Source organism: Mercenaria mercenaria, chromosome 14, assembly GCF_021730395.1.
Source record: "Mercenaria mercenaria strain notata chromosome 14, MADL_Memer_1, whole genome shotgun sequence".
NCBI classification, from domain to species: domain Eukaryota; kingdom Metazoa; phylum Mollusca; class Bivalvia; order Venerida; family Veneridae; genus Mercenaria; species Mercenaria mercenaria.
Window position 1 is genome coordinate 62,986,874 of NC_069374.1, and position 12,731 is coordinate 62,999,604.

The 12,731-nt window shown below is 34.7% G+C and overlaps 1 protein-coding gene across 2 annotated transcripts; it reads right to left on the reverse strand.

The window, feature by feature from the left end:
• Positions 1–592: 592 nt before the first annotated feature.
• LOC123527919 (uncharacterized) lies at positions 593–11,159 on the reverse strand. Of its 2 annotated transcripts, none has more exons than XM_053523677.1 (3): positions 10,832–11,159; positions 6,218–7,657; positions 593–2,394 (listed from the first exon to the last, which is right to left on the reverse strand). In XM_053523677.1, the coding sequence occupies exons 2-3, from the start codon at positions 7,611–7,613 to the stop codon at positions 2,159–2,161; spliced, it is 1,632 nt and encodes a 543-aa protein (XP_053379652.1). In that variant the 5' UTR covers positions 7,614–7,657; positions 10,832–11,159; the 3' UTR covers positions 593–2,158. The 2 variants fall into 2 exon arrangements, with proteins under 2 accessions (XP_053379652.1, XP_045163589.2); XM_045307654.2 differs by lacking the exon at positions 10,832–11,159 and adding an exon at positions 9,634–9,772.
• Positions 11,160–12,731: the final 1,572 nt, after the last annotated feature.

Genomic DNA, 12,731 nt, shown 5'->3' on the forward strand with positions numbered 1-12,731 from the left:
GGTTAGAACCGTCCAGTACGGAACATCCAATAATTGGAACAAGAGAAAATAGGTGATTAGAACCACTGTTTCGTTGGCGTTAGGGTGTTGGCGTTTCGTTACCTCGTGAGTCTGGCTACCGACTAGATAATCTTTTTCTTTTAAAAAAAAATAATTCTGTTATATATTCTGACTTCATCAGTCTTGGCTCTGATTATCAATAATGTTTTGAGAAGAAAAGGGACATAATTAAAAGGGACATATACAAAAGTTGAATAGCCTCAGGAGTTATCTTCTGTGAACAAAACACAGGGTCTGAACACAGACTATTACCTCACGTGTACAGACTTTGATTTTATTTTGCTTGTTTGCGTCTTATACATCCGACAGCTCTCGAACACCGCATATATTATTAGATATTTGCGGTAGCTGTCCATTATACTTTGAACAGCCAGTAATATAGGCAGGGTACGGTTTACACATGGTATGATACACAGACAGATGTCACCACGTGTTTTCATAAAGTACATATTCTTTTTCTCTCTCAAAGTGTAACAGTGGTAAAATGAACTGTCACGAAAAGTACATTACTAAATGAAAAAAGTACAATTCATAAAGTTTCATATTTTAATTTCATTGAATCAAATCGTGGTCAAAGACATAAATAAATAAATAAAATATAATACAGTCATCATCATGAGTCTTATGATATGAAGTAAAACGTAATGAATTCATTGTAAAACATAAAATGAAATGACGTTCAGCTCTCTTTTTACATTCATATTCTACGTGTATTATGTCTATTCTTCAGTTAGTTTTAGTGATTAAAATGGCAAGAACTATGCAAATGGAACCTCTGTTTAATGTTTAAAAATACAAATCAACATATTTATGATCTCTTTGGCATATTCTAATTTCTGGCATGGTCAGAGGTATCCAAATTTGGCGAGGCCGTGTCGGTACAGGCCATGCAAGATATTATTCCACTTTCAAAACATTAACATATACAATACAAATATCCATTTTTTATTCCAGAAAAAGCAATGTACTTAAATAAATTATGACCTTAAAAAAATATACATCAAACATTTTAGTTTCCTTTGCATTTAAATGTCCCAGCAGGTCATACAGGTAATTTCAACGGTGATTCCTGGCCACCACTGGCGCAGGACAGCAGCAATTTCTTACAAAAAAAAAACAACCCAAAGACTTAATTATTAATATCATGTTTACTTATCTCCAGTGCATGAGTCATGCAAGGCAATAAAAATCTGAGGTAAAACTTACAGAAATTTGCTGCAATTTAAATCAAAGTCAAAACACAGTAACTGAAATGAGACTAATTTCTATTAATATTTAAAAACGTTATTTTGGGTATTAAAATATTGAAACTACAAGCTGTATTTTCCTTACCCAAGCCCCTTCGACTATACATCCCAAATATATTTTTAAAGTCCCTAAACATGTCTATTCACGCCAGACGGGGAGCCCAATAGGAGTTTTTTTTCATGCTTTACGAGGATTTTCCAAACAAGTCTATTTTTTTTAAAAAATTCGAAAAATGAACTAAAATTACCCATTCTCAATTCTGCGCGCTGTATTAAAAATATCAAAAAGTAGTCAAGTTCATGAAAATAAATAAAATACGTGATCAGTTTCATGGCTCGTGAAATATACACTATACGATTTTTAATTCTTTCATACAAAAGCCGATATTCTGTTACCACTATTTATGTTATTGTGCACGTATTATTATCCTGTAAAACCTGACCGACTTTTTAAAAAAATATTCTAACCTTGGGAATGTTCAAGAACAAGATCAGTAAATAGATAATAAACATTACTAGTTTTACATTTGTTCAGTCAATAATAAATGTCATATATGTGACAGGTATATTTTATATAAAGAAATACAATATTTAGGTCAATACCGAAGATTTGGCAGTGGAGCTTTTTTAAATACCTACTAATTTATTACAACCTTTAACTAGTTATGACAGATGTAAGATTTTACAAAATAGCACGCAGGCAAATGATGGTGTAATAAATCTTAAGAAAACATGAAATAAAGAATTCAATTCCCAAATGGTTTAAGAGGTAAATCACGAGATATTTAAGGAATGTTTTTACTTAAACCACTGTAAAGCCGAGAAATCCCACTATTATGCGAACCACATCGCTACAAGTTTTGTAACATTTCTTTCAGAAGCACTTGCATGTCAGTGTTTATTCTTTTGCAAAAAAGAGTTTCAACCATTCGGCAGTTAATTCCGTACAAAGATGGCAGAAGCATAAGGATCCGTGAATAATGCATGACGTCATTAGGGCGCGTGGAGGTCACGTGCTGTTGAAGTAACTGCTGCACGGCAGAGTTGAGTTTCTCAACAAGTTCGGCATCATCTAAACCAACATTCCCTGAAAAATACATACAGACATAGGTAAAGAAAGAGAATACAACCTCAACTACTAAATATATACAGACAGATAAACAAATGGAAATCAAAATCAACTACTTCTGCAACATCGAGAATATGCCAAATGAGTTCGAGTGTAATCCATAATTTAACATAACGCGTGTCAATGACAAATTTCTTTAAAAATTCGTATTTTAAAGGACCTTAAATCTTTTTTACCATGGCGGAAGACATTTAATACATCTCCTCCAAACTGATTTGTATCTAATCTGCTCTTGCAATTAGACAGGTTTTGATAAATTTACTAAATGTGCTTTGTGAAGTTCAGAAATACATGTTTTTTTATTCCTGTTCTATCAAAAAAAAAACTTTTCTTAAGAATGCGTCCTAAACCAAGATGGTGATAGGCCAGGCTAGACCACTGGACCTAACATTAAACTCAAAGGAAATGAGTAATCTATCGTGGGCTCTAGTGTATCTTGTTCTTACACTATATACAGTTTCAATGAATAAGACAGTAGAATCTACCAACAACGGGACGAGAGACAGTCCGAAGTTTCAAGTTCGACGACGTACCTATGCTATTAAGGAATCACACCTGTCAATTCATAGTCGAAAGGTTATTTCCATCATTAAGATGAAATGGTCAGTTTTGTGGTCATCTGAGGGTGAGGCTAAGGCCTTTGTCCTTCGTTCAGGACACTTGGTCAGTTTGCGGTCATAGGCTGACCATTACAAGTCTTACATGACCTGACCTTGGCCGAAGTTCAGCCAGTGGTCAGTGAAGCAAGTACAAAGAAGTTATTACTGGAATGATTGACCATGTTAATTACGATGCCTATTGACCAGTAGTGACCATATGACCTTGGTGTGTTGGTCAGCTCCGGACAATGACCGCCTCACACCCTTTCCCCTCACAATCAAGTTTTGTTATATCTGCAGGTTACTACTAATAATAAGCAGAGTTGATCTGGTCTGCTGATCACACCACGTTAAACTCTCGGCATACACTTATTTGTGGAATGGAATGAGATACTTATTCCATTCCATTCCATTCCATTTCACTATCTCCTTCCATTCCATTCCATTATATTCCAAAATATACTGATTTGTTTACATCTTTAGGTCATATCTCATGGGATCCTGGAAAACCTGGGATGGGATCATGGGATGGGCTCGTGGGATAGGATGGTCTCAAGGACATGGGCTGAACCCATTTGACCCCAAAACTTTCTCAGATTCTCACAGGTTTCTTAAGGTGAAACAGTTCTGTACAGAATAAATGATACTCCTGGGAATTCATGCCATGGTGCCAATAAGATCTGGCCGAGAGTAACAAAAGGAGATAATGTTTTCTTGGCAAATAACAGTTATTACATTTTCCTATTATTGTTATCATTATTATTCCAAATAAGTTCTCTTGATCCAGTCAGTAGTACCCTAAATAAAACAGTAATAATCTTAAAGTAATAAATTAAATGATGAAAAATAAAAAACACGTAGAATATCATTCTTGCATACGTATTTATAAATGATATATAAATGAAATAACAATAGACTTATGTAGTAAAAAATATATCTGAATATAAAAATAATAAACAATTTGTAATAATGATGTTAGAATTATATATATGTCGCAGGGAGATAAATGACGAATTCAGCAGTTGACTTCTAACCCAAGACAGAGAATGAACCTACACTGAGTTTCTGTAATAGTAATTTATTAGGAAATAAAAATCATTTTTGAGAGAAAATACGAGATGGAAATAATTCAATTCTCGGAACAAAAGAGGTTACTGAAAATAAAAAGTAAACATTAATTAACAAATTTCAATATAAAAAGATTATAAAAATGAATATAGATATATCAGACATATTACATGTAAAATTTACGAAAAGGGGGATTCTCTAACATTTGTCACTTTTGAATTTATTGAATATAGATAAAATAAATAAATTTTGACGTTAACATTCACACAAAATGAACAATAAATGAATATATTTTGTTCCAAATAATTACTTTTTTTTGCTTTACTTATGATAAAAAATACTGTCCATTAATTCTTTATTACTTGCATCGGAACTGTAAAAGTACAATCTAACAAGGAAGAGGACTTAGATTTTGTATTTTTTATTCATTTCACTTCTTGGCAGTGAATATACTCACTCTGGGAATTGTAATTACAGGCTGTGTCCCTGTTATCCTTAGCTGACCTCTTAATTGATCAGTTGAACTTTTAATTAATGTTCCTTACTGTATATTTCTTTTACATTGGGCCCACGATCCCATGACCTTCAGCCCAGCCCATCCCATCCCATGAGCCCATCCCACGATGGGTCTGATTTTATTTGATTAGAGGGTGGGGGTGGAATAGGGATCGAGTGATATCAGAATGGATTATTTGTTTTGCTTTGAAACATTAAAAAATAGGGCCAAGTTATTTATTCTGATGTTCATTTGGAGCGCTGGTCCCTCATTGGGGGTGGGGGGGGGGGGGGGCGTGGGTTCAATTCCGAATCCGGGTCGGAGCATTTCCCATGGCATTTAGTCAGGGAGTTTCTTCACCCCCTACCTCTGTTCCAATAAGGGAAATTGTTACTTCGTATAGGAAATTGTGCACCAAGTACTAGTAAACTGCGGTAGCTTGCCCAGAAACGGTATGTCACTAAACTAATCGTCTTGATATGAATGAAAAAAGTAGAATCAGGGCGTTAAACTCCAAAACACAAACCACAACTCATTTGGATCCAAAGCCAGACATTTTTATTTAATCTGAACTTATACAGAGTACTGTGTAGGTGAGGACACGAAAAATAGTATGACAAGATTAGATCCCACAGCTTCAGACTACTTGTCAAGACTGCATCATACTCTAAGTACGCTAGTTTTCCCTTGACTAGACTTACAAATTCTGATGAGATCAAATAGTCTGTAATAATATTAATTTCTTCACACTGACACTAAATTATTTTCTCAGAAAAAACATTTCCTCTCTAGGCTCATCTCAACACGTTAGAGACAGAGGCAAGAGATATTGTAAATTGTTTTAAAAAGTGGTATCAGAGAGGATTGTTTTTATGGCCAGCCAGGTGCTTTACATTCAATGACTCTAACGACTGATGCCAGTCTATCCCTTGACATGCATGATTTCAATTTAATATTCTGGGACATTACCAAAATGAATGGAAGTTTGAAATGGAATGGAATGGAATGAGATACTGGAATGGAATGGAATGGAATGGAATGGAATAAGTATCTCATTCCATTCCACAAATAAGTGTATGCCTAAACTCTCGCTAAAATTAGCTTGACTGTAAGATCGAAAAATAATGTCAAAAAGAGACTTGGTTAGAACACACTCTTGTAAAAAAAGTGGCAAGATACCCTTCACTCACATGATTTCAGAGCTGGAATTTAAAATAGGTCCGTCATTTAAGTTGCATTTAAATTGATAAGGGTAATTGTATAATAGTATAATTCATATAAATCATATAAATCATTAAACCTTGAATAAGCGGCTGTGCTATGATTTTAGTGGTATCTTTCTTGTCCGCTTCTAACTAGGCGGGTTTTATAACACACCGTTTTGTAAACAACATATCTTTTGGACAGTTTTGCGTCGTTTCAACGGGGTCAGTGAACTATTGGGGTCAACATGATTCGTAGCGCGAAAGGTTATTGACTGAATTTCAAGTTAGTTGAATGACTTATAGTATATACTGGCCAACAGCTTGTATTAGTTCGTATAACATTTAGTTCAGGCAAAACTTAGTAAAATGTATATAATTAATTAATCAATTAATTAATTATCTGTAATACTAACCTGAATTGAAGAGGACGGCCATTCGCATCAGTGCGTACTCTTTCTGGTCCATACCCATATTTTTGCATTTTCTGGTGAAACTTTGTATTCCCTCTACGGACTTCATAGTCGGCTCATCTTGGCAAGGGGTGACGTCATCTGATTGTTTTTCGTCACGATGTAGCGGAGTCACAGCAAATTCACAGTCATTTTCAGCCATAAGCAAAAGGAGCATGCGCGTCCAGGAATTTAATAATAATGTCATTTTATCATTCTGAGACATTGACTGAAATTCTGGAATTGATTTAGAAAACTGCACGATTTTCACAAGCCAGTCTGATACTCGTGATGTGATTGGATAAACCATCTTTTTAGCAAGAGTAACACGGGTGGAACCAGTCACTGGTATATCCGGTCTGAACACGTCAGATCCAGGCGAATCGCGTCCACTGTCTGAATTATAGTCCGTGTTCATTTGTTTACCTGGCCTAAGTAATGTACGTAAAAGAGATCCATTTCCAGAATTTTCATGAAGCTCGCCTTCTTCCGAAGCGAAAAGAGGCCCATCCTTTGCCTCCGATTTGCGCGACAAGTCTATGGGCTGATCTTCAAAATTTTCATGGTTTTCAATTGAGTATCCTTCAGAATGATTAACAGGTGAATGAATGTCATATGCACTTTGAGATCCTGAGTAAGGGCTGTTGGAATTTTCATAAATATTATATGGCGAGTTTGCTATTCGGCTTGATGAGTACGGACTAATTGCGCGGTGTGATTGGTACGGACTACTTGTGTGACGCGGGGAATATGGTGACCCGTCATTCCGATGAACCGAGTATGGTGATCCTACACTTTGACTTGGGGAGAAAGATCTACTTGGTGAGTTGTAATGAGGCGAAGATCCTATAAACGGGGACCCTGATTCTTGAAATGGTGAAGATCGTCCTTCGTATGCTGGTGATGCTCTGTCATATATATGTCCATTGTATTGGGGCGCTTCTTGATAATAAGATCCGTTACTATAATTAGAATGTCTATCCGTGAGAGGTGAATGAGTACGTTTTGGTGACCTTGACACCAAATGAGATTGTGGTGAGGAGTTTTGTACAGCGCGCATTGGAGAGCTACACTGATATGGTCTGTATGAATGTTCGTGTTCCCTTTGAACATGTATGAAGGGAACATTTGGTTCCTTTTCAGAATCTCTGCAGTTTTGCAAAGGAGTCCTGTGTGATGACGTCAGATGCAGATATGCTGATGGAATTTCTCCAAGTAACACACTCTGTAGAGTATTCGAGTGTCTCATATTTTCCGAAGAATCCTGATTCATTTTTAAACAGGTAGAATGAATAGGATGGTGGATATCACTCACAGAGTTTAAATTATGAGTAGGTGCCATATTACAAAAAACACTCATAAAAGTCCCTTCCTCTCTATCTTCGCGCCAGAATATAAATCCTCCTGAAAAAAAAGAAAGAAACGAAACACTTAATAAAGGAGGAAACAGAATCTTTGTAAGAAAACGAGTGCAATTTAATACTAAATTACAAGTTTATTCTTATCCTGTTTATTACAGGAGACATGAACTTCAAAGTACGTAGTAATTCTATACAAGTGCAGTACCCTTGTTCTTAATCACTAATATCCTAAGTGCATGTCGGGCGGTCAGTCACCATGTTTGTTCAAGAATTATGTTAATCTAAATATTTAATAGTCATATAGGCGCGTTACAAGCACAATCAGTTGGTGCGCAGTTGAACACTGTGCGCATAATCATAACCTTTATTAGGAAACTTGAAAAAAAAACAACAACGCAGAAGTCATAAATCAATCCATATTCACATGATAAAGTAAACGAAGCGAAAACTTATGTGTAATTTTAAACATACATCTTCATACAAACTGATGGAGGCTAATGACCGCGTATTACGGCGAGAAAAAAGCAAACTCCATAAAATTCACCGTACAGTCGATAAAATAGCAAGCAGACGATACAGGCGGAATGTAGGTTAGTAGTGTGATTCGTTGACCTTCAAATACGCAATAATCTATTTTAAGGCGCACGCGCGCAAGTGGGTGACCTAGTGATCAAAGATAGCGCTCGCTCCATTCAGACAAAACAAACTGAACAAGTACATAAATCCTTTGTTATGTAAACCCTCAAGTTTAACCTTTAATTCAATTTCAGTACTTCATACCAGCTAAACAAACGAAATAAAATGATCTTTTTTCCCCTTATACATCAAACATACAACCAATCTGTACGGCCTATATCACATGAACTCACTTTTCGAATAGTCGCAACATTAATTTAAGGGCAATCTACCGGTTTAGACCCCCGGGGGACTATTCCTACGGAATGAAGTACATCACGGTCATCTTCTTATAAGTTACTCGCTCACATTCATTCTGTAGAGTTGATACAGTGACTCCTAAATTATTTCCATTTCTCTTTATTCTCACTATCTCAGTCACTATTATATACTCCTGGTGTTAAAGCAGGAGATTGCCAATTTAAGTCGCTATTAATTCTTTATGAATTCGTTATTAATGCCGATATTATGCCGATTTCGTATGGTAACTTAAAGGCATTTATATATCAAAGAATATAATATATATAAATACATCATCCTAATATATAGTTTTAACAGTCTTCTAGTTGGGCAAAAGCATACATTATCATGATTCTTTCATAAGATTCTTCATACTTGCCGTCAACATACTTTTTTCTTTAAAGAAAAACGAGTTCCGCTTGTGCTTTAAAGAAACAACTGATGGAACTCGAGTACTTTCACTACGTACTGAAAATTTTATACTAGATTAATTTTGAGATAATCAAATTTGTTTTCCTTCAGGGCTCAAATCGTTGTTTTAATATCACCACAAATTCTGCTTGCTTTTACTGTGAGACATTTCACACAAATGTGACATTATTTCATTAACGAACTATAAACCCTAAAACAGTCAAACATAATTACAATTTTGGCTCTTATCAAATGAACCTCTTTTTCTTAAATAATATTTGTTGTCTCAACTGAAAAATATGTTTATTCGCATAAAGTGATTGATTTATTAAAGTTCATTAAAATGAAAGAAGAATACACAAAGCTTAATTTGCAGACATAAACTTCAATTTACACTAATTTCAAATTGTATTTATTTTTTTTTTTAAATCAAATTAAGTTTATTGCTTAAATACATATTATATTCTGTACAGTAGTCCTATAAAAAGGAATATCGGTTACTCTGCAAATAAAAAAAAAGTGAAATAAAAACTAATGATTACTCAAGGTTAAATAAGCATGTACACGTCTAATAGAACTATTAATCTCATTATCTGTACATACACTGTCCGTATAATTAATTAAGGCAAAAGAAAAAACGGATCAATTATTTTACTGAAAATTTGAAATTCATTTATATACAGATCTACTTACTTTCGACAAAATAAATCCAAAGTTATTATTATTATCCGATAAAATATAGAAATTATTCAAATAGTGCGAGCGTTCTCGATCCGATATTTTCTGTATAATGATTAGTTACGAAACGCACAAAATATGTGACCTGAAGTTCGGATTTTTTTAGCCAATCAGATGAGGCGTTGCATATCGGTGAAGTAGAATGTAAATCTAGTACACTTGACCTAGCGCAACATCAACATGTGATTTATGCCCTTTAGTCTCTAAACAAAGTGTTTATAAAATTTGAGACTGATTTTACTCAGCAAGCTTTGCTGCTTTTTTTAAGTCATGAATGAGAAAAGTTTGCGTTTAATGATTAGAATAAATCGTCACTATGTGTTTGAATGATTCATCTGAGAGCGCCGAGTATTTTCTAGTTTATTTTCTTCACGATTTGTTTACGTTTAGAGAGTATTCGTGACCTGCGATCTATATTTAACCTACAGTGTGTATGACGTCAAACGAGGACGAGTAACCTTGAGCGAAATACACAAAAGAAATATACGCAGTTTGCTTGTGTGAATGTACTTAGGTCCCGCCCGGATTATTTCGGAATGATAATTCAAATGTTTATCGTTGAAGGTCACGGGGAAGAGTGAAAATCTAGTAGATATATTTAAACGATATTGGAAGGCCATAAACAATCGGGAGTGTACATAGAGCTAACCGTATTGAATGAATAATGTATTTTTATCTAATTATTATAAAACGTGATCACGAGGATACCATCTCGGTTTCCCAAATTGTTAATCCGTGACGTTAACACTAAATGTATTAGGTTAAACAGTGCATTTAATGCCTGGACACGCCAGCTGTGTTCTTTGTTTTTTGGCACTGGAACTAAAGCATCCGACACGGACAGACATTTTATTATATATATAATTAATTTCTTACCAATAGATATCTACTTAGAAGGCCTAGAAATTATGATATTCGATTTGGTTTTGTCAAGCTGAAAAAACGACAAATCGGTCAATGAAAAATCTTCCAGAACCGTGATGGGTCGTAATATTTGACTGAAACATATTTTTTTGATTAACGCTAAAGCCTGATCAACCTTATCCTCTTTTGGGTCGGTAACAAATCATTAGAATCTATTAAAAAGTTAAGAACTGAAAATAAAACATGTCTACAGATCTAGTTGCGACATAAGAAATAAGATACTAAGTACCTCCAGCTTTTGATGTTTGAGGAAAATCGCACGTAGTTATTGGCAGGTATTTGGGTAGCTCCACCGATCTTCAGTAGGTGTGGCTTCCTCACATAAAGAATTCTACTCTCCAAACGAAGTTTTGAACCTCAGTTTATAAGGCGTATATCAACCGTTAATTCATTATATAATGATCTTTACAGATTACAAAACAGTTAATTCGTACAAACTACGTTAGTTTTCTGCTAAACCGCACCGTTTTCATGTCCACCTAAAATCATGTTGTATGTGCACCGGCTAAAAAAACTAATGACCAAATTTTATATACTATTGTAAAATTTTACACAAATTTGTTAATGTAACTATATGTAGCCATTCATTTTTTTTTTCAAGTATAAAATTGGGGTCTAGTACAGTTTTAATTGTACTAACTTAGATAATAGTTCCAACATGTGTAGGCTTGATAAGGTATGTATCATGTTAGATCTATACCTAGTTATATCTTGTATTGATCCAATGAAAATGTCAGCTGATAAATAAATCCGTTCATGAAAACACTGTTCAAGGACAGGGTAACTATGTATAAACATCACAAGTGAGCGCGATGCACCGAAGTACATCAAACTTGTTTACATGATGATAAAAAGTACTACGCACATTCTATGAACTTGACCGAATTTAACAGTCAAAACTGACCGCTGAAAGTTTTCAGTATGTTTACTTAACTTGTATTTGTTTAAGGGAATGGCTGGTTTGAGTCATTCTGATGTAAATCAGTAAATTCACAACCAGCGTGAGTTTTTCTCTCTTCAAAATATTTGTTTTTCTTTTTTTTTTGGTATTCATGTGGTATGTTGTGAAATTAATACTTTGACGAGAATCAGATCGATTCCTCATAAATAATATACATAGATCTACCTTCTTAATGAGAATTCACCGGACATAGCTTTCTTTCAGAATATCGTGTGGACCGTTTCAAGTCCCTAATGCGTCTTTCATGCAAAATGATAGATCAAATATTGCAGCACAATTCATTACAACGTAATAAACGCGAGTTATTATATTAGAAAAAAAAAACAATTTATCTTAGCTATATGTACTGCCTATTTTCTTACATATCACAGGAGTTCCACGAAGGGCCAGTGGGGCAGGAGAGAGGAGGACTGGGATTTCCCGCCTGCTATAGTGATCTGACACCCGGCCACTTTTCCTTTAGCAGATGAAGTTCTAAATGGCAGGACCTATAACTCTTTCCGCTATATCGGTCATTTAAATGATATCAAAGTATGAATCGATCATTTCGTTCTGTCCTTACAGACACATAGATCTAGAAGAAATTCAGACAGGAAAACTTGACTTATTGTTTTATTCAGTATTTTGTTCCTACATATGTCTCTTTTACTCTTTTATGATTTAATGTAGGGAACTGAACCAGTCTATATTCTAAGTCCAATATCATGTGATAATTGTAACAATCATCATCTAAGAAAATATCTGGAATAGGTGAAACGCAATGAGACAAGAAAAGGAAAGAAAACCATGTAGAGATAGCTTTCATATTCAGTCGTTTGGCTAGCCTCTCTTCTTCTATTTTATTATTAAGATGGTAAGAAAGATTTTCTTAATGATGTTATGTTAATGGCATATTGTGTGCATCACGGACTTTGACCCATTATCTTATCCTTGTATTATCTACTATTTCCCAAAATCGAACTTGGCGCCTCGTTAAGGGACACCAAGTTAAGGCGCTCAAGTGTATGCTGTCTGTGCTTAATTCTTAAAGGAGGAAAAAAGAACTTAAATACAGACCGTAAATTAAAGAATTTTATATAATGAAAGAAAGAGCACCATCTCACACCATTGATATATGATCTGATGTCAGTTTTGGACGATAACGGTCAAGTTGAAACGTGACTTTAGT